The sequence below is a fragment of the Oncorhynchus nerka genome, linkage group LG2 (assembly GCF_034236695.1).
Source record: "Oncorhynchus nerka isolate Pitt River linkage group LG2, Oner_Uvic_2.0, whole genome shotgun sequence".
Lineage (NCBI taxonomy): Eukaryota > Metazoa > Chordata > Actinopteri > Salmoniformes > Salmonidae > Oncorhynchus > Oncorhynchus nerka.
This window is the reverse complement of record NC_088397.1, coordinates 41096430-41122991: the sequence shown is the minus strand read 5'-3', so window position 1 is coordinate 41122991 and position 26562 is coordinate 41096430. Positions and strand designations below refer to the sequence as shown.

The 26562-nt window shown below is 44.0% G+C and overlaps 1 protein-coding gene across 1 annotated transcript in view; it reads left to right on the top strand.

The window, feature by feature from the left end:
* LOC115135305 (kinesin heavy chain-like) overlaps positions 1–26562 on the top strand; it is a 98355-nt gene that overhangs the window by 56469 nt on the left and 15324 nt on the right. The window contains exons 20-22 of the mRNA XM_029669862.2: positions 3160–3220; positions 3979–4050; positions 10036–10140. Coding sequence (XP_029525722.1) covers positions 3160–3220; positions 3979–4050; positions 10036–10140 — 238 coding nt within the window. The remainder of the gene's footprint in view (positions 1–3159; positions 3221–3978; positions 4051–10035; positions 10141–26562) is intronic.

Below are 26562 nucleotides of genomic sequence, written 5' to 3'. Positions count from 1 at the left end.
ATCATCTAAACTGGACCAACCATCTCAGTAACAGATGCAACACATCCAATTGCTAACAGATTGGATTAGTTTAGAAAATGAACAGATTTGATTAGTTACCATAAGGAAGGCCTTAGGGCCAGTCATTGACTAGGGTGGCTGGAGTCTTTCACCATTTTATGGTGAAAGACTCCAGCCACCCTAGTCAATGACTGTTCTCTCTGCTACCGCATGGCAAGCGGTACCAGAGTGCCAAGTCTAGGTCCAAAAGACTTCTTAACAGCTTCTACCCCCAAGCCATAAGACTCCTGAACAGCTAATCAAATGGCTACCCAGACTATTTGCATTGCCCCCCCCTCCCATTTTATGCTGCTGTTTATTATCTATGCATAGTCACTTTAACTATACCTACTGTAAATGTACATATTACCTCAATTACCTCGTCTAACCGCTGCCCCTGCACATTGACTCTGTACTGGTACCCTCTGTATATACGCTCGCTATTGTTATTTTACTGCTGCTCTTTAGTTATTTGTTACTTTATTTTTTACTTATCTATTTTTTACTTAACACTTATTTTTCTTAAAACTGAATTGTTGGTTAGGGGCATGTAAGTAAACATTTCACTGTAAGGTCTACACCTGTTGTATTCGGCACGTGACAAATACAATTTGATTTGATTTAAATTTAGAAAACTGTGTTATTTATCTTTGTGTGGCATAAAATTAATCAACCAATAAAAACCACAGATATTACAGTAAAACGAACAATTCAGAAAATCTTCCTGCTATAGATCATGCTGGGAAATATTATATTTGGTTCTATGTAGAAACCTTCTGGCCTTCCAAAGAATCCTTACTTCCTTTCAAATAAACTTTCTTCCAAAAACAGTTCTTAGGATGTTAAATGTTTTAGTTAGAACCCTTGGAAAAAAAAAGAGATAGCACACCTAACTCTGGTTGTTAACATCAACACTGGGGTTACACCACCGAGTGTTAATTTAACTCTTCACATAGTTAATTCACCTCCTGAATCAACACTAGGTAACACTGGCCAATTTTCTGTGTGCCAGACAATACACTGTTGTTTCACTGTTCTTAGGATGAAAAAGGTTCAAGGTAGAACAGTTTGTCTTACAAAGAACCCTCGTATTCCAAAAAGGGTTCTTCAGATGAAAACGGTTGTTGATAGAACCCTATAACTCCACAAATAACCCCACAGTCTTAGCCCTAAAAGGCCTTTCACCTGAAATAGGCAAGCCGGCTGCAGCACAGAGTGCAATTTACTTGAACTTTGAACGCAGCGTCGCTGACGCTAAAGCACCATGGGGCGCACCGGTTGGCGCCTGGCGCAGCCGGTTGGTTCACTCTGCACCTCTCAAGGGAAATACCCTTAACCCTTCAATATTTGCAGAGCTCCCAACACATTCCTTCCACCTTACAGATCAGTAAACATTGAAAGGTTATGGCCAGGGGGGTAGGGAGCGAATTGAGACCAGCAGTTTGTTTATTTACCATTATGAGACCACCAAGAACCCTTAACATTTAGCTGACTGAACATGCTCTGAGTCGCACGCACGCACGCACGCACGCACTCACACACTCAAGCAGGCAAACAAACAAACAAAACAAAACATGCTCTGGGACAAGTTTTTCAGAGTTTTACATTTTTCCGACAATTGTTTACAGACAGATTATTTCACTTATAATTCACTGTATCACAATTCCAGTGGGTCAGAAGTTTACATACACTAAGTTGACTGTGCCTTTAAACAGCTTGGAAAATTCCAGAAAATTATGTCATGGCTTTAGAAGCTTCTGATAGGCTAATTGACATAATTTGAGTCAATTGGAGGTGTACCTGTGGATGTATTTCAAGGCCTACCTTCAAACTCAGTGTCTCTTTGCTTGACATCATGGGGCAGTCAAAAGAAATCAGCCAAGACCTCGGAAAAAATATTGTAGACCTCCACAAGTCTGGTCCATCCTTGGGAGCAATTTCCAAATGCCTGAAGGTACCACGTTCATCTGTTTAAACAATAGTACGCAAGTATAAACACCATGGGACCACGCAGCCGTCATACCGCTCAGAAGGAGATGCGTTCTGTCTCCTAGAGATGAACGTACTTTGATGCGAAAGGTGCAAATCAATACCAGAACAACAGCAAAGGACATTGTGAAGATGCTGGAGGAAACATGTACAAAGTATTTATATCCACAGTAAAACGAGTCCTATATTGACATAATCTGAAAGGCCGCTCAGCAAGGAAGAAGCCACTGCTCCAAAATGCCATATAAAATACAGACTACGGTTTGCAACTGCACATAGGGAAAAATATTATACTTATGGAGACATGTCCTCTGGTCTGATGAAACAAAAATATAACTATTTGGCCATAATGATCATCATTATGTATGGAGGAAAAAGGGGGAGGCTTGCAAGCCGAAGAACCCCATCCCAACCATGAAGCACGGGGGTGGCAGCATCATATTTTGGGGGTGCTTTGCTGCAGGAGGGACTGGTGCATTTCACAAAATTAATGGAATCATGATGAGGTAGGAAAATTATGTGATTATATTGCAGCGACATTTCAAGACATCAGTCAGGAAGTTAAAGCTTGGTCGCAAATGGGTCTTCCAAATGGACAATAAACCCAAGCATACTTCCAAAGTTGTGTGAAAATGGCTTAAGGACAACAAAGTCAAGGTATTGGAGTGGCCATCACAAAGCCCTGACCTCAATCCCATAGAAGATTTGTGGGCAGAACTGAAAAAGTGTATGCGAGCAAGAAGGCCTGCAACCCTGACCAAGTTACACCAGCTCTGTCAGGAGGAATGGGCCAAAATTCACCCAACTTATTGCGGGAAGTTTGTGGAAGGCTACCCGACACGTTTGGCCCAAGTTAAACAATTTAAAGCCAATGCTACCAAATACTAATTGAGTGTACGTAAACTTCTGACCCAGTGCGAATGTGATGAAAGAAATAAAAGCTGAAATAAATAATTCTCACTGCTATTATTCTGACATTTCACATTCTTTAAAAAACTGACCTAAAACAGGGAATTTTTCCGGGATTAAATGTCAGGAATTGTGAAAAACTGAGATGAAATGTATTTGGCTAAGGTGTATGTAAACTTCTGACTTCAACTGTATTTATTTGCTCCTTCCACATTTTGCCAGATTTCTTCATGAGCGCCACGAGCAGTCAAAGCAGGACCTTAAAGGACTGGAAGAGACTGTGGTGAGTATCTTTCTCCCTCACTCCCTCTCACTTTCGCTCTCTCTCTGACATTCAATTTAATCCACTGTAGGAGAATTTGATCACAATTTATTAATGCACCTCTTTCTTCCTCTTTCTCTCTCTTTGCTCACTCTTTGTGCAAACCTCTTGTTTTTCTCTCGCCATATCTCCTCTCACCTCCCTCTCTCTCTCCAACCCTCCATGCCTCTATCCCTTCTTCTTTCTCACTTTTCTTTTCTCTCTATTTCTCTCTCTGTTTCTCTCTCTCTCTCTCCCTCTCTTTCTCTCTCCAACCCTCCGTGCCTCTATCCCTTCTCCTTTCTCACTTTCCTTTTCTCTCTATTTCCCTCTCCCTCTCCCTCTCCCTTTCCCTCTCCAACCCTCCATGCCTCTATCCCTTCTTCTTTCTCACTTTCCTTTTCTCTCTATTTCTCTCTCTCTCCCTCTCTCTCCCTCTCTCTCTCTCTCTCTCTCTCTCTCTCTCTCTCTCTCTCTCCAACCCTCCGTGCCTCTATCCCTTCTTCTTTCCCCTTTCCATTTCTCTCTATTTCCCTCTCCCTCTCCCTCTCTCTCTCCCTCTCTCCAACCCTCCATGCCTCTATCCCTTCTTCTTTCCCACTTTCCTTTTCTCTCTATTTCTCTCTCTCTCTCTCCAACCCTCCGTGCCTATATCCCTTCTTCTTTCCTCTCTCTCTCTCTCTCTCTCTCTCTCTCTCTCTCTCTCTCTTCCTGTCTTTTTCTCTCTCTTTATTCCACAGGCCCGTGAACTCCAGACCCTGCACAACCTGCGGAAGCTTTTTGTTCAAGACCTCACAACTCGAGTCAAAAGGGTAAGTGAGTAAAGGACGAAGAGAGGGAGTAAAGGAGGGAGAGATCTACCGCTCAGCTTTAAAAAAAAACATGACTTAAAAAACATCAGCTTATGTTATGCAATATTAACCAGTTAAAAACAGTTCTGTAGCAATGAGGTTTGTGCAGTAGGCCCAATACATTATCTCTGTATATTGGCTAAGCTTGAATTGCCCTGTCAATGTTGTTCTTCACAGACCATTTTTTTATTATATCATTTTTTTTAGGTGTATGATCACACTGTATAATTTGTTGTATTACACTGAACAAAAATATTCTGTAAGTGCAACATGCAACAATTTCAAAGATTTTACTGAGTTACCGTTCATATAAGAAAATATGTCAATTGACATTAATTCATTAGGCCGTAATCAATGGATTTCACATGACTGGGAATACAGATAAGCATATGTTTGTCACAGTGCGTATGCACTCCTCTTCAATGTCTTTGCAAAGTTGCTGGATATTGGTGGAAACTGGAACATTTTCAGCCTCCAGGAATTGTGTACAGACCCTTGCGACATGGGGCGGTGCATTATTATTCTGAAACACGAGGTGATGGCGGCGGATGAATGGCACAACAATGGGCCTCAGGATCTCATCTCTGTATTTCTTTGCATTCAAATTGCCATCGATAAAATGCAATTGTGTTCATTGTCCGTAGTTTATGCCTGCCCTTACCATAAACCCACTGCCACCATGGGGCACTCTGATCACAACGTTGACATCAGCAAACAACTCGCCCACACGACGCCACACATGCGGTCTGCGGTTGTGTGGCCGGTTGGACGCACTGCCAAATACTCTAAAACGATGTCGGAGGCGACTTATGGTAGAGAAATTAAAATAAAATTCTCTGATAACAGCTCTGGTTGACGTTACTGCAGTCAGCATGCCAATTGCATGCCACCTCGAATCTTTAGATACATGTATCTGTGGCATTGTGTTGTGTGACAAAGCTGCACATTTTAGAGTGGTCTTTTATTGTCTCCAGCACCAAGTGCACCTGTGTAATGATCATGCTGTTTAATCAGCTTCTTGATATGCCACACCTGTCAGGTGGATGGATTATCTTGGAAAGGAGAAATGCTCGCTAACAGGGATGTAAACAAATTTGTGCAGGACATTTTAGAGAAAAAAGCTTTTTGTGCATCTGGACATTTCCTGGGATCTTTTATTTCAGCCCATGAAACATGAGACCAACACTTTACATTTTGCGTTTAGATTTTTGTTCAATGTACTTGTGAGGAGGCATAGCTATGTGACCATATTTATATATTGTTTTTAATTACTGGAGTGATGGTAGCTTTTATTGTTGTTACTGGATGATGGCCTGCATCTGATGGTCAGTCTGAGGGGATTTTTATTTAACCTTTATTTAACCAGGTAGGCAAGTTGAGAACAAGTTCTCATTTACAATTGCGACCTGGACAAGATAAAGCAAAGCAGTTTGACACATACAACGACACAGAGTTACACATGGAGTAAAACAAACATACTGTCAATAATACAGTACAAAAGTCTATATATATATAAAAGTCTATATACGATGTGAGATAAGGGAAAAGGGCCATGGTGGCAAAGTAAATACAATATAGCAAGTAAAACACTGGAATGGTAGATTTGACAGCTCACGCTTAAAGCTAGTGAGGGAGATAAGTGTTTCCAGTTTCAGAGATTTTTGTAGTTCGTTCCAGTCATTGGCAGCAGAGAACTGGAAGGAGAGACAGCCAAATAAATAATTGGTTTTGAGGGTGACCAGAGAGATATACCTGCTGGAGCGTGTGCTACAGGTGGGTGATGCTATGGTGACCAGCGAGCTGAGATAAGGGGGGACTTTACCTAGCAGGGTCTTGTAGATGACCTGGAGCCAGTGGGTTTGGCGACGAGTATGAAGCGAGGGCCAGCCAACGAGAGATGTACAGGTCGCAATGGTGGTGACGTTTTGGTGACAAAACGGGTGGCACTGTGATAGATTGCATCCAATTTGTTGAGTAGGATATTGGAGGCTATTTTGTAAAAGTCGAGGATTGGTAGGATGGTCAGTTTTACAAGGGTATGTTTGGCAGCATGAGTGAAGGATGCTTTGTTGCGAAATAGGAAGCCAATTCTAGATTTAACTTTGGATTGGAGATGTTTGATGTGGGTCTGGAAGGAGAGTTTATAGTCTAACCAGACATCTAGGTATTTGTAGTTGTCCACGTATTCTAAGTCAGAGCCGTCCAGAGTAGTGATGTTAGACAGGCGGGCAGGTGCAGGCAGCGATCGGTTGAAGAGCATGCTTTTAGTTTTACTTGTATTTAAGAGAAATTGGAGGCCATGGAAAGAGAGTTGTATGGCATTGAAGCTAGCCTGGAGGGTTGTTAACACAGTGTCCAAAGAAGGGCCAGAAGTATACAGAATGGTGTCGTCTGCGTAGAGGTGGATCAGAGACTCACCAGCAGCAAGAGCGACATCATTGATGTATACAGAGAAGAGAGTCGGTCCAAGGATTGAACCCTGTGGCACCCCCATAGAGACTGCCAGAGGTCCGGACAACAGACCCTCCGATTTGGCACACTGAACTCTATCAGATAAGTACTTAGGGAACCAGGCGAGGCAATAATTTGAGAAACCAAGGCTGTCGAGTCTGCCGATAATGATGTGGTGATTGACAGAGTCGAAAGCCTTGGCTAGATAAATGAATACGGCTGCACAATAATGTTTCTTATCAATGGCGGTTAAGATATCTCTTAGGACCTTGAGCGTGGCTGAGGTGCACCCATGACCAGCTCTGAAACCAGATTGCATAGCAGAGAGGGTATGGTGAGATTTGAAATGGTCGGTAATCTGTTTGTTCACTTGGCTTTCGAAGACCTTAGAAAGGCAGGGTAGGATAGATATAGGTCTGTAGCAGTTTGGGTCAAGAGTGTTCCCCCCCTTTGAAGAGGGGGATGACCGCAGCTGCATTCCAATCTTTGGGAATCTCAGACGACACGAAATAGAGGTTGAACAGGGGTGGTAGTAATAGGGGTGGTAACAATTTCGGCAGATAATTTTTGAAAGAAAGGGTCCCGATTGTCTAGCTCGGCTGATTTGTAGGGGTCCAGATTTTGCAGCTCTTTCAGAACATCAGATGACTGGATTTGGGAGAAGGAGAAATGGGGAAGGCTTGGGCGAGTTGCTGTGGGGGGTGCAGTGCTGTTGACCGGGGTAGGGGTAGCCAGGTGGAAAGCATGGCCAGCCGTAGAAAAATGCTTATTGAAATTCTCAATTATAGTGGATTTATCAGTGGTGACAGTGTTTCCTATCTTCAGTGCAGTGGGCAGCTGGGAGGAGGTGTTCTTATTCTCCATGGATTTTACAGTGTCCCAGAACTTTTTTGAGTTAGTGTTGCAGGAAGCAAATTTCTGCTTGAAAAAGCTAGCCTTGGCTTTTCTAACTGCCTGTGTATAATGGTTTCTAGCTTCCCTGAAAAGCTGCATATCACGGGGGCTGTTCGACGCTAATGCAGAACGCCATAGGATGTTTTTGTGTTGGTTAAGGGCTGTCAGGTCTGGGGAGAACCAAGGGCTATATCTGTTCCTGGTTCTAAATTTCTTGAATGGGGCATGCTTATTTAAGATGGTTAGGAAGGCATTTAAAAAAAAATAACCAGGCATCTTCTACTGACGGGATGAGATCAATATCCTTCCAGGATACCCTGGCCAGGTCGATTAGAAGGCCTGCTCGCTGAACTGTTTCAGGGAGCGTTTGACAGTGATGAGTGGAGGTCGTTTGACCGCTGACCCATTACGGATACAGGCAATGAGGCAGATGGAGGGAGCAGTGTGAGGCTGCCTCACACTCTACTCACCTCACTGTCCCTCCACTCTCCCTCCGCTAAGAAAAAGGGTAATCTCCCATTTGATAGCGAAACTCAAGTCGCACTGCATTATTTCTGCCTCATGCCCCAATTCATGTTGTTACTCCTATGACCAGAGAAAGTGAAATATTCCTCGATATTAAAAAAGACACAAGCCGCTAATAGTAGCAATGCAAGCTTACCGGAAACACTTTGCTATACTAATTTATTGCAGCTTCAGAACTTGTGGCATCAGTGGAAGTAGCGAGAAAGCACATGTTATGGCTTATAAAAGTGTTGAACCAAGACAGTGCTGAATAACAACTTAACCTGTTGCGACGAGCAATCCCGTATCCGGGAGCGTAATTATAGCCTCAAGCTCATTACGATAACGCAACGTTAACTATTCATGAAAATCGCAAATGAAATGAAATAAATATATAGGCTCACAAGCTTAGCCTTTTGTTAACAACACTGTCATCTCAGATTTTCAAAAAATGCTTTTCAACCATAGCTACACAAGCATTTGTGTAAGAGTATTGATAGCTAGCATAGCATTAAGCCTAGCATTCAGCAGGCAACATTTTCACAAAAACAAGAAAAGCATTCAAATAAAATAATTTACCTTTGAAGAATTTCGGATGTTTTCAATGAGGAGACTCTCAGTTAGATAGCAAATGTTCAGTTTTTCCAAAAATATTATTTGTGTAGGAGAAATCGCTCCGTTTTGTTCATCACGTTTGGCTGAGAAAAAACACTGAAAATTCAGTCATTAAAACGTGAACTTTTTTCCAAATTAACTCCATAATATCGACAGAAACATGGCAAACGTTGTTTAGAATCAATCCTCAAGGTGTTTTTCACTTATCTATTCGATGATAAGTCACTCGTGGCAGTTTGGTTTCTCCTCTGTTCAAAATGGAAACATGCACCTGGAGATTACGCAATAGTTTCGACGGAGGACACCAAGCGGACACCTGGTAAATGTAGTCTCTTATGGTCAATTTTCCAATGATATGCCTACAAATATGTCACAATGCTGCAAACACCTTTGGGGAAACGACAAAGTGTAGGATCTCTCCTTGCGCATTCACAGCCATATAAGGAGACATTGGAACACAGCGCCTCAAAAATCTGTCTCACTTCCTGTATGAAATTTCATCTTGGTTTCGCCTGTAGCATTAGTTCTGTGGCACTCACAGACAATATCTTTGCAGTTTTGGAAACGTCAGAGTGTTTTCTTTCCAAAGCTGTCAATTATATGCATAGTCGAGCATATTTTTGTGACAAAATATCTTGTTTAAAACGGGAATGTTTTTCATCCAAAAATGAAATTCAAGAGGTTAAACATGAACTTACTCATAAAAACAGCAGCTCTTTGCTGTATACGTTGAGTCTCTCTCTTCTCATGGTTTTAAACGTTTTGAAATCTCACTGTATCAACTTTGCTGTGCATTTGTCACTTCTTTTTACAGTCTATGGCTCGACTGTGCAGACATAGTGATCTGAGCTATCTGATTGGCCAGCGGTAGGCCTATCGGTGCACTTGATTTGCTCTCTGGACCTGCCGGGTAGACAGAGCTCTATCTTCAGACACATGAAATGGTTAAAAATGGGAACACTTTGCCTTCCCGGCGCTAGGGCTGCTGAATGAAATGCACCTACCGCAAACAGCTCAATACGAATAAAAGAAATAGGAATGCAAGGTTGACTACATCGTTGGGTTTTTTACATAAATGTCTGGTGACCGACTAGGAATGCCTAGGATCCATCGACCGGTTGGTGACCATTAATCTAAATGATTTAATAGTTAATGATATCTAGTGTGATCTTAACCACATTCTCATTTTCTTTCTCGTTATCTCCTTCTCTCTCTCTCTGTCTCTTTATCTCTCTGTCTCTATCTCTCTCTGTCTCTCTATGTCTCTCTCTCTGTCTCTCTCTCTCTCTCTGTTTCTCTCTGTTTCTCTCTCTCTCTCTCTCTGTCTCTCTCTGTCTCTCTCTCTCTGTTTCTCTCTCTGTTTCTCTCTCTCTCTCTCTGTTTCTCTCTCTGTCTCTGTTTCTCTCTCTCTCTCTCTCTCTCTCTCTCTCTCTCTCTCTCTCTCTCTCTCTCTCTCTGTTTCTCTGTTTCTTCCCGCTGCAGCATTCAGAGATGGAGCCAGATGATAGCGGGGGATGTAGCCACCAGAAGCAGAAGATTTCCTTTCTCGAGAACAACCTGGACCAGCTTACAAAAGTTCACAAACAGGTAGGTGGATGAATGTGTTGAGTGTGTGGAGCAGAGCGGCCTGGACTCTTGACAAAGTCTCAGAGTAGGAGTGCTGAAATAGTGATTAATTGAATAACATTATAATAAAAATAATGAATAAGATAATATGGACAGGTGGACCTGATCCTAGATCAGCAGTCTTACTCTGATATGCAAAGATACATTGGCCCCCTGGTTTGTCTTTAAGGTTCATAATGAGTTAGATTATATAAGAACAGCAGGGACCTTCTTTCAGACTCTTTCTGAATACAGGCCCTGGCCCTAGTTGTAGCCTGCATAAAAACTTCAAAGCCCATTTCTATTCCAAACACACACTCTTAGAAAAAAGTGTTCCAAACAGGTTATTTGAGGAGGGATAGTGTTCTACCAAAAACTGTTCTGATCAGAAGAACCCTTTTTGGAAGACAAGGGTTCTTTGTAAGTCAAAGGGTTCTACCTAGAACCGTTAACATCCTCAGAATTGTTTTTGGAAAAAATAGTTATTTGAAAGGCAAGAAGGATTCTTTGGAAGGCAGGAAGGGTTCTACATGGGCCTCCCGAGTGGCGCAGCATAATTCCCAGCATTATAATTTGCCAGGAAATTTTCAGAATTGTTTGTTTTACTGTAATATGTACATTGATTGGTTGATCAATTTTATGCTACACAAACATAAATAACATACAGATTTCTAAACTAATCCAATCTGTTAGTAATTGGATTTATTGCACCTGTTGGTTGTTCCAGTTTAGATGATTGAGGTCTCAGTATTAAATCTTCCCTACCCTGGCTGAATGCAGGTTGCGTGTGATTAACAATTCCGCTTGTCGGCTATCCTAACTCTAGCTGGATTCCAATAGGAATTACACATCACTTTGCAAGCCAGCATAATGTGACTTGCAAGCCTGATGTGGCCTGTAATCCTGGAGATTCCTAACACCACTGTGTTAGGGTATAACTACGCCCTCAAAGAAAGGCCTTATGATATACATATGTATTGTCGTAAAAATTATTTTGGGGAAAGGCTAAGATTGGTGGGTTCTACCGGTTCTATAAAGAACCCTCCAAAGATAAAAGCGTTCTCGGTGGAACCCTTCATAGACAATTCGAGGAAGAATGTTTTAGATTATAAAATGGTTCTTCATAGAGGGTTCTAGGTAGAACCATATACAGGGGGTTCTTTGAAGAACCCTACATAGAGGTTTATAGATAGAACCCCTCTGCAAAGGGTCCTACCCAGCAACAAAAGGGTTCCCCAATGGGGACAAACCCGAAGAACCCTGAATGGTTCTACTTAGCACCTTTTTTTCTAAAAGTGCACCTATGACTTAGTGTTTGAGCACCAGTGAGAGAATGAGGGGAATTCAAAGAGAGCAGAATAAGTAGGAGAGGGACATAAGGGACAAAACAAATTATTTTTGTCCTGGCTGTACCATTGCTCTCCTCTGGGTACTAAGTACTGTAGAGCCAGCTACATCAATCACCCTGTACTGCAGAACCAGATAAAAGTCCCTCTAAAAACACAGCAGCAGGAAATGTAATGTTATTTATACTGCTGCTGCTGTAATACATAGAGGTGGCTCTACAGACTGGGTCGAATGGACACGCACACAGTGTGTGCACAGACACAGGAACATGCTTTCGCATATACACACACACACACTTTCTTTTGGTAGATTTACCTGCTGACTGGCACTCACACCAGACCTGGGATAACTATAGTTAACTATGCTTTGTGGAAAGAAACATTTTTCCTGGAGGACAACACAAAATTAAAACTTTAAAACCATTTGAATACAGATCTCAGAAAGTTACTACTTTTTTAAACTATTTGAATTCAGATCTGAGAACGCAACTACTTAAACTAAATATTTTAATACAGATCTCAAGAAGTGACTACTTTTCTGAAACTATTGGATTGGACATATGGTTAAATCTAGACTTGGTTTCCTCTATCATAATCACTCCTCTTTCACCACAGCTGCCAAACTAACCTTGATTCAGATGACCATCCTACCCATGCTAGATTACGGAGACTTAATTTATAGATCGGCAGGTAAGGGTGCTCTCAAGTGGCTAGGTGTTCTTTACCATTCGGCCATCAGATTTGCCACCAATGCTCCTTATAGGACACATCACTGCACTCTATATTCCTCTGTAAACTTGTCATCTCTGTATACCTGTCGCAAGACCCACTGATGTTTATTTATAAAACCCTCTTAGGCCTCACTCCCCCCTATCTGAGATACCTACTGCAGCCCTCATCCTCCACATACAACACCCATTCTGCCAGTCACATTCTTTTAAACGTCCCCAAAGCACACATCCCTGGGTCGCTCTTCTTTTCAGTTCAGTTCAGGTCCAGTTTGAGTGTTTTTTGCTAGCCTCTGCCTGATATCTGAAGACTGCAACAGAAACAGTGGGAAGAGAGGATTAGATAGAGATACTGTTATGCAGGTGAGTGAGGACCCAAAAGCGGTTTAACAGAAACAGAGTCTTTTAATGTCCAAACACAGTGAAGACATAAATCCTCTTCAGATGTATCGGTTGACAAAATAGACAACCCGCAGAGAGGGCGACAAATAAATCATAAAGTCCTCTGATCTTTACAGGAGAGTCCCCTTCTAGCAGCAGAGGAGAATAGCAGGGTTAGCGGCAACAGACTGCTGGTCTCTCCGGGTAGGCGCGGGTTGTAGAGGACAGAGGTACCTGATCACACGTAGCATCTGATGAAGAGGCAGATTACGACAGGACGGGACAAGGGTGAAGCAAACGAGAATCTGACAAAGACAGAAGCAGAAACAGAGAGAGAAATAGAGACCTAATCAGAGGGAAAAAAGGGAACAGGTGGGCGAGAGTAAACGAGGCAGTTAGAGGTGATGAGGAACAGCTGGGGGAAGGAAAGGGAGAGAAGGTAACCTAATACGACCAGCAGGGGGAAACGAAGTGAAGAGAAAGAACAGGAACAAGACATAACATGACAATACATGACAGTACCCCCCCCCACTCACCGAGCGCCTCCTGGCGCACTCGAGGAGGAAACCTGGCGGCAACGGAGGAAATCATCGATCAGCGAACGGTCCAGCACGTCCCGAGATGGAACCCAACTCCTTTCCTCAGGACCGTACCCCTCCCAATCCACAAGGTACTGATGACCACGGCCCCGAGGACGCATGTCCAAAATCTTACGGACCCTGTAGATAGGTGCGCCCTCGACAAGGATGGGGGGGGGGAGAGACGAACGGGGGCGCGAAGAAAGGGCTTAACACAGGAGACATGGAAGACCGGGTGGACGCGACGAAGATGTCGCGGAAGAAGAAGTCGCACTGCGACAGGATTAATGACCTGAGAAATACAGAACGGACCAATGAACCGCGGGGTCAACTTGCGAGAAGCTGTCTTAAGGGGAAGGTTTTGAGTGGAGAGCCATACTCTCTGACCGCGACAATATCTAGGACTCTTAGTCCTACGCTTATTAGCGGCTCTCACAGTCTGCGCCCTATAACGGCAAAGTGCAGACCTGACCCTCTTCCAGGTGCGCTCACAACGTTGGACAAAAGCCTGAGCGGAGGGGACGCTGGACTCGGCGAGCTGGGACGAGAACAGAGGAGGCTGGTATCCGAGGCTACTCTGAAAAGGAGATAGCCCGGTCGCAGACGAAGGAAGCGAGTTGTGAGCGTATTCTGCCCAGGGGAGCTGTTCTGCCCAAGACGCAGGGTTACGAAAAGAAAGACTGCGTAAGATGCGACCAATAGTCTGATTGGCCCGTTCTGCTTGACCGTTAGACTGGGGGTGAAAACCGGAAGAGAGACTGACGGAAGCCCCAATCAAACGGCAAAACTCCCTCCAAAATTGAGACGTGAATTGCGGACCCCTGTCCGAAACGGCGTCTGACGGAAGGCCATGAATTCTGAAAACATTCTCAATGATGATTTGTGCCGTCTCTTTAGCAGAAGGAAGCTTAGCGAGGGGAATAAAATGAGCCGCCTTAGAGAACCTATCGACAACCGTTAGAATAACAGTCTTCCCCGCTGACGAAGGCAGTCCGGTAATAAAGTCTAAGGCGATGTGAGACCACGGTCGAGAGGGAATGGAAAGCGGTCTGAGACGGCCGGCAGGAGGGGGAGTTACCGGACTTAGTCTGCGCGCAGTCCGAACAAGCAGCCACGAAACGACGCGTGTCACGCTCCTGAGTGGGCCACCAAAAACGCTGGCGAATAGAAGCAAGCGTACCCCGAACGCCGGGGTGGCCGGCTAACTTGGCAGAGTGAGCCCACTGAAGAACGGCCAGACGAGTAGGAACCGGAACGAAAAGAAGGTTCCTAGGACAAGCGCGCGGCGACGGAGTGTGAGTGAGTGCTTGCTTTACCTGCCTCTCAATTCCCCAGACAGTCAACCCGACAACACGCCCCTCAGGGAGAATCCCCTCGGGGTCGGTGGAGGCTACTGAAGAACTGAAGAGACGGGATAAAGCATCAGGCTTGGTGTTCTTAGAGCCCGGACGATAAGAAATAACGAACTCGAAACGAGCGAAAAACAGCGCCCAACGAGCCTGACGCGCATTAAGTCGTTTGACAGAACGGATGTACTCAAGGTTCCTATGGTCAGTCCAAACGACAAAAGGAACGGTCGCCCCCTCCAACCACTGTCGCCATTCGCCTAGGGCTAAGCGGATGGCGAGCAGTTCGCGGTTTCCCACATCATAGTTACGTTCCGACGGCGACAGGCGATGAGAAAAATACGCGCAAGGGTGGACCTTGTCGTCAGAATGGGAGCGCTGGGAAAGAATGGCTCCCACGCCCACCTCTGACGTGTCAACCTCGACAATGAACTGTCTAGAGACGTCAGGTGTAACAAGGATAGGTGCGGATGTAAAACGCTTCTTGAGGAGATCAAAAGCTCCCTGGGCAGAAACGGACCACTTAAAGCACGTCTTGACAGAAGTAAGGGCTGTGAGAGGAGCTGCCACCTGACCGAAATTACGGATGAAACGACGATAGAAATTCGCGAAGCCGAGAAAGCGCTGCAGCTCGACACGTGACTTAGGGACGGGCCAATCGCTGACAGCTTGGACCTTAGCGGGATCCATCTTAATGCCTTCAGCGGAAATAACAGAACCGAGAAATGTGACGGAGGAGGCATGAAAAGAGCACTTCTCAGCCTTCACATAAAGACAATTCTCTAAAAGGCGCTGGAGGACACGTCGAACGTGCTGAACATGAATCTGGAGTGACGGTGAAAAAATCAGGATATCGTCAAGGTAAACGAAAACAAAGATGTTCAGCATGTCTCTCAGTACATCATTCACTAATGCCTGAAAGACAGCTGGTGCGTTAGCGAGGCCGAAAGGCAGAACCCGGTATTCAAAGTGCCCTAACGGAGTGTTAAACGCCGTTTTCCACTCGTCCCCCTCCCTGATGCGCACGAGATGGTAAGCGTTACGAAGGTCCAACTTAGTGAAAAACCTGGCTCCCTGCAGGATCTCGAAGGCTGAAGACATAAGGGGAAGCGGATAACGATTCTTAACCGTTATGTCATTCAGCCCTCGATAATTCACGCAGGGGCGCAGGGTCCCGTCCTTTTTCTTAACAAAAAAAACCCCCGCTCCGGCGGGAGAGGAGGAAGGGACTACGGTACCGGCGTCGAGAGCTACAGACAAATAATCTTTGAGAGCCTTACGTTCGGGAGCCGACAGAGAGTATAGTCTACCCCGGGGGGGAGTGGTTCCCGGAAGGAGATCAATACTACAATCATACGACCGGTGCGGAGGAAGGGAGGTGGCCCTGGACCGACTGAACACCGTGCGCAGATCGTGATATTCCTCCGGCACCCCTGTCAAATCACCAGGCTCCTCCTGTGAAGAAGAGACAGAGGAAACAGGAGGGATAGCATACATTAAACACTTTACATGACAAGAGACGTTCCAGGAGAGGATAGAATTACTAGACCAATTAATAGAAGGATTATGACACACTAGCCAGGGATGGCCCAAAACAACAGGTGTAAAAGGTGAACGAAAAATTAAAAAATAAATGGTTTCGCTATGATTACCAGAGACAGTGAGGGTTAAAGGTAGCGTTTCACGCTGAATCCTGGGGAGAGGACTACCATCCAAGGCGAACAAGGCCGTGGGCTCCCCTAACTGTCTGAGAGGAATGTCATGTTCCCGAGCCCAGGCTTCGTCCATAAAACAGCCCTCCGCCCCAGAGTCTATCAAGGCACTGCAGGAAGCTGCCGAACCGGTCCAGCGTAGATGGACCGACAAGGTAGTACAGGATCTTGAAGGAGAGACCTGAGTAGTAGCGCTCACCAGTAGCCCTCCGCTTACTGATGAGCTCTGGCTTTTACTGGACATGAAATGACAAAATGACCAGCGGAACCGCAATAGAGACAGAGGCGGTTGGTGATTCTCCGTTCCCTCTCCTTAGTCGAGATGCGAATACCCCCCAGCTGCATAGGCTCAGCACCTGAGCCAGTGGAGGAAGATGGTAGTGATGCGGAGAGGGGGGCAACGGATAACGCGAGCTCCCTTCCACGAGCTCGGTGACGAAGGTCAACCCGTCGTTCTATGCGAATAGCGAGTTCAATCAAGGAATCCACGCTGGAAGGAACCTCCCGGGAGAGAATCTCATCCTTTACCTCCGCACGGAGATCCTCCAGAAAACGAGCGAGCAAAGCCGGCTCGTTCCAGTCACTGGAGGCAGCAAGAGTGCGAAACTCTATAGAGTAATCAGTTATGGATCGATTACCTTGACATAGGGAAGACAGGGCCCTGGAAGCTTCTTCCCCAAAAACAGAACGATCAAAAACCCGTATCATCTCCTCCTTAAAGTTCTGATACTGGTTAGTACACTCAGCCCTCGAATCCCAGATTGCCGTGCCCCACTCACGAGCCCGTCCAGTAAGGAGAGATATGACGTAGGCGATACGAGCTGTGCCCCTGGAGTACGTGTTGGCCTGGAGAGAAAACACAATATCACACTGGGTGAGGAACGAGCGGCATTCAGTGGGCTCCCCAGAGTAACACGGCGGGTTATTAATTCTGGGCTCCGGAGACTCGGAAGCCCTGGAAGTAGCCGGTGGATCGAGGCGGAGATGGTGAATATGTTTCGAGAGGTCGGAGACTTGGGCGGCCAGGGTCTCAACGGCATGTTGAGCAGCAGACAATTCCTGCTCGTGTCTGCCTAGCATCGCTCCCTGGATCTCGACGGCTGAGTGGAGAGGATCCGAAGTCGCTGGGTCCATTCTTGGTCAGATTCTTCTGTTATGCAGGTGAGTGAGGACCCAAAAGCGGTTTAACAGAAACAGAGTCTTTTAATGTCCAAACACAGGGAAGACATAAATCCTCTTCAGATGTATCGGTTGTCAAAATAGACAACCCGCAGAGAGGGCGACAAATAAATCATAAAGTCCTCTGATCTTTACAGGAGAGTCACCTTCTAGCAGCAGAGGAGAATAGCAGGGTTAGCGGCAACAGACTGCTGGTCTCTCCGGGTAGGCGCGGGTTGTAGAGGACAGAGGTACCTGATCACACGTAGCATCTGATGAAGAGGCAGATTACGACAGGACGGGACAAGGGTGAAGCAAACGAGAATCTGACAAAGACAGAAGCAGAAACAGAGAGAGAAATAGAGACCTAATCAGAGGGAAAAAAGGGAACAGGTGGGAGAGAGTAAACCAGGTAGTTAGAGGAGATGAGGAACAGCTGGGGGAAGGAAAGGGAGAGAAGGTAACCTAATACGACCAGCAGGGGGAAACGAAGTGAAGAGAAAGAACAGGAACAAGACATAACATGACAATACATGACAGATACATTACACAAAGCATGAGGGACATTGAAGGTAAATCGTAAATACTACATGAAAATAGCAGTTGGATGGTTGTGTTGAGCCCTTGCTTAATGTACCGTGTCGGGTTGTGTGAGAGCAGTCTGGGCCTCCTGTGGACACAGTCCTGTGGACACAAACATGTTCATCAGACAAAGTTGTCATATCTTTCAAAAATACTTACCAGTAAAAAGACATTGAGTACAATAACTTTTAATGGCTCCATAAAACATGTGTGTAAAAAAAGGCTGTCCTGCTCCTCCTCTCTACCTAGCTTTCCCTCACAATCCCCTTAATTTCCTTTAGTCCCTTAGTTGGCTGCTCATGCATTTTACATATTTATCATAGTAACTATCCTATACATATTGGCACAGATTTAAACTTATCAACATTAAATAGACACTTGTTAACTATAAATGTCACAATTTCAGAGGTAACAATGCACAGTCAGTCTATTTTCGGGCAATCTATCAGTTTATTTTACTAGCATTTTACCGCGTAGATCCAAGAACAATAGACTTGCATTTTGTTTTAACTTTATCAAACAAATCGGCTGTACGCTACAATGGATAGCCTACTGTCAATAAATTACATCGACAACGTGACATATAGCTAAGTTAATTCCGAAACACAATCCAGTTAATGCATTTATAGAAAGTCGTTGCATTCTTGCATTGTTAATCCCAGCTAACGTTACCTCTGGCATAGCTACTGTAGCTAAATTCGCTCCAGCCTGTGCTGGCTGTGGACTGAGGTAAAGTAGGTTTTATATCAGACATTAACAGACATTAACAGACATTCTCCGTGAAATCTCTTGTTCTCAATAACTTTTGCATTGAAACATCAAAACAAGTTCTAATTATTCTAAAAAGGCCTGTCTTACTTTTACAACCTTTGATTTGCATAAGAAGTAAAGTGTTGATTTGATATAAATAGTCAAATCATATAAAAATGCATTTAAATCTCTTGTTCGCAATAACGTTTGCAATGATTGTCAGAGAAACATCAAAACAGGTGCTAATTATTCTACAAAGGCCTGTCCTACTTTTACAACCTTTGATTTTCATAAGTTAGATTTCGATTTGGTAGAAATAATTCAATCATATAAAAATGCATTTCAAATCAAATCAAATCAAATTTATTTATATAGCCCTTCGTACATCAGCTGTTATCTCAAAGTGATGTACAGAAACCCAGCCTAAAACCCCAAACAGCAAGCAATGCAGGTGTAGAAGCACGGTGGCTAGGAAAAACTAGCTAGAAAGGCCAAAACCTAGGAAGAAACCTAGAGAGGAACCAGGCTATGTGGGGTGGCCAGTCCTCATCTGGCTGTGCCGGGTGGAGATTATAACAGAACATGGCCAAGATGTTCAAATGTTCATAAATGACCAGCGTGGTCGAATAATAATAAGGCAGAACAGTTGAAACTGGAGCAGCAGCACGGCCAGGTGGACTGGGGACAGCAAGGAGTCATCAAGTCAGGTAGTCCTAGGGCATGGTCCTAGGGCTCAGGTCCTCCGAGAGAGAGAGAGAAAGAAAGAGAGAAGGAGAGAATTAGAGAACGCACACTTAGATTCACACAGGACACCGAATAGGACAGGAGAAGTACTCCAGATATGACAAACTGACCCGAGCCCCCCGACACATAAACTACTGCAGCATAAATACTGGAGGCTGAGACAGGAGGGGTCAGGAGACACTCTGGCTCCATCCGAGGACACCCCCGGACAGGGCCAAACAGGAAGGATATAACCCCACCCACTTTGCCAAAGCACAGCCCACACACCACTAGAGGGTTATCTTCAACCACCAACTTACCATCCTGAGACAAGGCTGAGTATAGCCCACAAAGATCTCCGCCACGGTACAACCCAAGGGGGGGCGCCAACCCAGACAGGATGACCACATCAGTGAATCAACCCACTCAGGTGACGCACCCCTTCCAGGGACGGCATGAGAGAGCCCCAGTAAGCCAGTGACTCAGCCCCTGTAATAGGGTTAGAGGCAGAGAATCCTAGTGGAAAGAGGGGAACCGGCCAGGCAGAGACAGCAAGGGCGATTCGTTGCTCCAGAGCCTTTCCGTTCACCTTCCCACTCCTGGGCCAGACTACACTCAATCATATGACCCACTTGAAGAGATGAGTCTTCAGTAAAGACTTAAAGGTTGAGACCGAGTTTGCGTCTCTGACATGGGTAGGCAGACCGTTCCATAAAAATGGAGCTCTATAGGAGAAAGCCCTGCCTCCAGCTGTTTGCTTAGAAATTCTAGGGACAATTAGGAGGCCTGCGTCTTGTGACCGTAGCGTACGTGTAGGTATGTACGGCAGGACCAAATCAGAGAGATAGGTAGGAGCAAGCCCATGTAATGCTTTGTAGGTTAGCAGTAAAACCTTGAAATCAGCCCTTGCTTTGACAGGAAGCCAGTGTAGGGAGGCTAACACTGGAGTAATATAATCAATTTTTGGGGGTTCTATTCTGGATTCTAGCAGCCGTATTTAGCACTAACTGAAGTTTATTTAGTGCTTTATCCGGGTAGCCGGAAAGTAGAGCATTGCAGTAGTCTAACCTAAAAGTGACAAAAGCATGGATGAATTTTTCTGCATCATTTTTGGACAGAAAGTTTCTGATTTTTGCAATGTTACGTAGATGGAAAAAAGCTGTCCCTGAAATGGTCTTGATATGTTCTTCAAAAGAGAGATCAGGGTCCAGAGTAACGCCGAGGTCCTTCACAGTTTTATTTGAGACGACTGTACAACCATTAAGATTAATTGTCAGATTCAACAGAAGATCTCTTTGTTTCTTGGGACCTAGAACAAGCATCTCTGTTTGGCCGAATTTAAAAGTAGAACGTTTGCAGCCATCCACTTCCTTATGTCTGAAACACATGCTTCTAGCAAGGGCAATTTTGGGGCTTCACCATGTTTCATTGAAATGTACAGATGTCTGTCATCCGCATAACAGTGAAAGTTAACGTTATGTTTTGGAATAACATCCCCAACAGGTAAAATATATAGTGAAAACAATAGTGGTCCTAAAACGGAACCTTGAGGAACACCGAAATTTACAGTTGATTTGACAGAGGACAAACCATTTACAGAGACAAACTGATATCTTTCCGACAGATAAGATCTAAACCAGGCCAGAACTTGTCCGTGTAGACCAATTTGGGTTTCCAATCTCTCCAAAAGAATGTGGTGATCGATGGTATCAAAAGCAGCACTAAGGTCTAGGAGCACGAGGACAGATGCAGAGCCTCGGTCCGATGCCATTAAAATGTAATTTACCACCTTCACAAGTGCAGTCCCAGTGCTATGATGGGGTCTAAAACCAGACTGAAGCATTTCGTATACATTGTTTGTCTTCAGGAAGGCAGTGAGTTGCTGCGCAACAGCCTTTTCTAAAAATTTTGAGAGGAATGGAAGATTCGATATCGGCCAAAAGTTTTTTATATTTTCTGGGTCAAGGTTTGGCTTTTTCAAGAGAGGCTTTATTACTGCCACTTTTAGTGAGTTTGGTACACATCCGGTGGATAGAGAGCTGTTTATTATGTTCAACATAGGAGAGCCAAGCACAGGAAGCAGCTCTTTCAGTAGTTTAGTTGGAATAGGGTACAGTATGCAGCTTGAAGGTTTAGAGGCCATGATTATTTTCATCATTGTGTCAAGAGATATAGTACTAAAACACTTGAGCGTCTCTCTTGATCCTAGGTCCTGGCAGAGTTGTGCAGACTCAGGACAACTGAGCTTTGAAGGAATACGCAGATTTAAAGAGGAGTCCGTAATTTGCTTTCTAATAATCATAATCTTTTCCTCAAAGAAGTTCATGAATTTATCACTGCTAAAGTGAAAGCCATCCTATCTTGGGGAATGCTGCTTTTTAGTTAGCTTTGCGACAGTATCAAAAAGGAATTTCGGATTGTTCTTATTTTCCTCAATTAAGTTAGAAAAATAGGATGATCGAGCAGCATTAAGGGCTCTTCGGTACTGCACGGTACTGTCTTTCCAAGCTAGTCGGAAGACTTCCAGTTTGGTGTGGCGCCATTTCCGTTCCAATTTTCTGGAAGCTTGCTTCAGAGCTCGGGTATTTTCTGTGTACCAGGGAGCTAGTTTCTTATGAGAAATGTTTTTAGTTTTTAGGGGTGCAACTGCATCTAGGGTATTGTGCAAGGTTAAATTGAGTTCCTCAGTTAGGTGGTTAACTGATTTTTGTCCTCTGGCGTCCATGGGTAGACAGAGGGAATCTGGAAGGACATCAAGGAATCTTTGTGTTGTCTGTGAATTTATAGTACGACTTTTGATGTTCCTTGGTTGGGGTCTGAGCAGATTATTTGTTGCAATTGCAAACGTAATAAAATGGTGGTCCGATAGTCCAGGATTATGAGGAAAAACATTAAGATCCACAACATTTATTCCATGGGACAAAACTAGGTCCAGAGTATGAATGTGACAGTGAGTGGGTCCAGAGACATGTTGGACAAAACCCACTGAGTCGATGATGGCTCATAAAACAATTTGGAGTGGGTCTGTGGACTTTTCCATGTGAATATTAAAGTCACCAAAGATTAGAATATTATCTGCTATGACTACAAGGTCCGATAGGAATTCAGGGAACTCAATGAGGAACGCTGTATATGGCCCAGGAGGCCTGTAAACAGTAGCTATAAAAAGTGATTGAGTAGGCTGCATAGATTTCATGACTAGAAGCTCAAAAGACAAAAACGTCTTTTTTTGGGGGGTAAATTGAAATTTGCTATCGTAAATGTTAGCAACACCTCCGCCTTTGCGGGATGCACGGGGGATATGGTCACTAGTGTAGCCAGGAGGTGAGGCCTCATTTAACACAGTAAATTCATCAGGCTTAAGCCATGTTTCAGTCAGGCCAATCACATCAAGATTATGATCAGTGATTAGTTCATTGACTATAATTGTCTTTGAAGTAAGGGATCTAACATTAAGTAGCCCTATTTTGAGATGTGAGGTATCATGATCTCTTTCAATAATGACAGGAGTGGAGGTGGTCTTTATCCTAGTGGGATTGCTAAGGCGAACACCGCCATGTTTAGTTTTGCCCAACCTAGGTCGAGGCACAGACAAGGTCTCAATGGTGATAGCTGAGCTGACTACACTGACTGTGCTAGTGGCAGACTCCACTATGCTGGCAGGCTGGCTAACAGCATGCTGCCTGGCCTGCACCCTATTTCATTGTGGAGCTAGAGGACTTAGAGCCCTGTCTATGTTGGTAGATAAGATGAGAGCACCCCTCCAGCTAGGATGGAGTCCGTCACTCCTCAGCAGGTCAGGCTTGGTCCTGTTTGTGGGTCAGTCCCAGAAAGAGGGCCAATTATCTACAAATTCTATATTTTGGGAGGGGCAGAAAACAGTTTTCAGCCAGAGATTGAGTTGTGAGACTGCTGTAGAGCTCATCACTCCCCCTAACTGGGAGGGGGCCAGAGACAATTACTCGATGCCGACACATCTTTCTAGCTGATTTACACGCAGAAGCTATGTTGCGCTTGGTGATCTCTGACTGTTTCATCCTAACATCGTTGGTGCCGACGTGGATAACAATATCTCTATACTCTCTACACTCGCCAGTTTTAGCTTTAGCCAGCACAATCTTCAGATTAGCCTTAACGTTGGTAGCCCTGCCCCCTGGTAAACAGTGTATGATCGCTGGATGATTCGTTTTAAGTCTAATACTGCGGGTAATGGAGTCGCCAATGACTAGAGTTTTCAATTTGTCAGAGTTAATGGTGGGAAGCTTCGGCGTCTCAGACCCCGTAACGGGAGGAGTAGAGACCAGAGAAGACTCGGCCTCTGACTCCGACTCGCTGCTTAATGGGGAAAACCGGTTGAAAGTTTCTGTCGGCTGAATGAGCGACACCGGTTGAGCATTCCTACAGCATTTCCTTCCAGAAACCGTGAGAAAGTTGTCCGGCTGCGGGGACTGTGCCAGGGGATTTATACTACTATCTGTACTTACTGGTGGCACAGACGCTGTTTCATCCTTTCCTACACTGAAATTACCCTTGCCTAACGATTGCGTCTGAAGCTGGGCTTGTATTGTAGCACAGCTATCCTCGCCATAAGGCGATCGTTCTCCTGTATATTTATGAGTACAGCGACTGCAATTAGAAGGCATCATGTTAATGTTACTACTTAGCTTCGGCTGTTGGAGGTCCTGACGAACCGTGTCCAGATAAAGTGTCCGGAATGAAAAAGTTGAGGAAAAAAACAAAAATATAAACGGTAATTAAAAAGTAAAAACCGTAGAGTTGTCAGGTAGCAAAATAGGTTGGCAACAAAACGCACAGCAACTCGTAAACAAGTCTGCAAGTTGTGACCGGAAATTACATCGCTCAACTTTTACATCTCTTAATCACAATCATTTTTATATTGACTGTCATAGAATGTCACACCCTGACCTGAGTATTCTTTGTTTTCTTTATTGTTTTGGTTAGGTCAGGGTGTGACATGGGTGATGTATGTGTTTTTTGTACTGTCTAGGGGTTTTGTAAGTTTATGGGGTTGCATACCATCTAGGTGTTTATATATGTCTATGGTTGCCTAGATTGGTTCTCAATTAGAGCCAGGTGTTTATCGTTGTCTCTGATTGGGAACCATATTTAGGCAGCCATCTTCTTTTGGTATTTCGTGGGTTATTGTCTGTGTTATGTTGCATGTTAGCACAGTGGTGCTATAGCGGTGTTAGTTAGTTAGTTAGTTAGTTTTGTTTTAGTGTACTTCGTGTTTTCGTCAATCATTAAAGTATGCATTCACACCATGCGCTTTGGTCTCCTCCATACGATGATCGTGACATAGAAACATGAAAACAAGTGCCAAATATTCAAAAAGCATCTGGGAAAGACACTAAAAGAGACAAATACCTTAATTGGAGAAACAGGAAGAAGTGACATCAAGAAGAGGACAACAGAATGCAGAGAATATTTAAAACAGTTCCTGATTAATCCTGTCATCACGACTTCACTCTTATATAGAAAAACCTTGTCTCAACTTTCTAAGTTATAGTAGTTTTAGTTCTGTAAACCATTTATCAACAGCATCTACTGATTCTCAATTGCTTAAACAGTAGGCCACATTAAATCTGCATTAGGCTATACACTCGCATAGCTACTTTTCAAAGCTTTGTGGAAGATGACACCAGTGTGACTTTTGACAATGCGCATCACAGTCCACAAAATGTATTTAGGTGTACAGCTCAGGGATGGGGCTGTGGAAATGTAACCCCTCTCATATTAATGAATATCAACACTTAATTTTATAATCCACTGACGGAGCAGTTTCTCAAACATTTCAATATTTATTTTTCTATTATTTCAATAAACCACTAATTCAAGCTGAACTGGAAGAAATGGCTGCAGCGATGGTCCTGTTGTGTCTACAACCGTCTCCAGTGAAGAATCTGGTATCTGATAACAAGGTCCTACAAAGGGTATTGCGAACTTCCTGCCATCCAGGACCTCTATGCAAGGTGTTTTCAGAGGAAGGCCCTAAAAATTGTCAAGGCTGTAGCTACCCAAATCATAGACTGTTCTCTCTGCTACTGCACGGCAAACGGTACCAGAGCACTAAGTCTTGGTACTGGTACCCGTGTGTATAGAGCCAAGTTACCATTGTTCATTGTGTATTCATTCCTTGTGTTTTCTGTTATTATTTTTGTTTGTTTTCTGTATTCTACATTGTTGGGAAGGGCCTGTATATAAGCATTTCAATGTTAGTTTACATCTGTTGTTTACAAATATGTGATTTTATGATCACATGAAATTGTATTTCAAGCCTATCCATATGTAACATAATACACTATATGCATTTTTACCTTTATTTAACCAGGCAAGTCAGTTAAGAATAAATTCTTATTTTTAATGATGGCCTAGGAACAGTGGGTTAACTGCCTGTTCAGGGGCAGAACAACAGATTGGTACCTTGTTCGCTCGGGGGTTTGAACTTGAAACCTTCCGGTTACTAGTCCAACACTCTAACCACTAGGCTACCATGCCGCATGTGGACATTCATTTCAAATTAGTGCATTCTGCTATTTTTCTTATTTTTTATTTCACCTTTATTTAACCAGGTAGGCAAGTTGAGAACAAGTTCTCATTTACAATTGCGACCTGGCCAAGATAAAGCAAAGCAGTTTGACACATACAACAACACAGATTTACACATGGAGTAAAACAAACATACAGTCAATAATACAGTAGAAAAATAAGTCTATATACAATGTGAGCAAGTGAGGTGAGATAAGGAAGGTAAAGGCAAAAAAGACCATGGTGGCAAAGTAAATACAATATAGCAAGTAAAACTCTGGAATGGTTGATTTGCAGTGGAAGAATGTGCAAAGTAGAGATAGAAATAATGGGGTGCAAAGGAGCAAAATAAATAGATAAATACAGTAGGGATGGGCTATGTGCAGTAATCTGTGAGCTGCTCTGGCAGCTGGTGCTTAAAGCTAGTGAGGGAGATAAGTGTTTCCAATTTCAGAGATTTTTGTAGTTCGTTCCAGTCATTGGCTGCAGAGAACTGGAAGGGGAGGCGGCCAAAGGAAGAATTGGTTTTGGGGGTGACCAGAGAGATATAC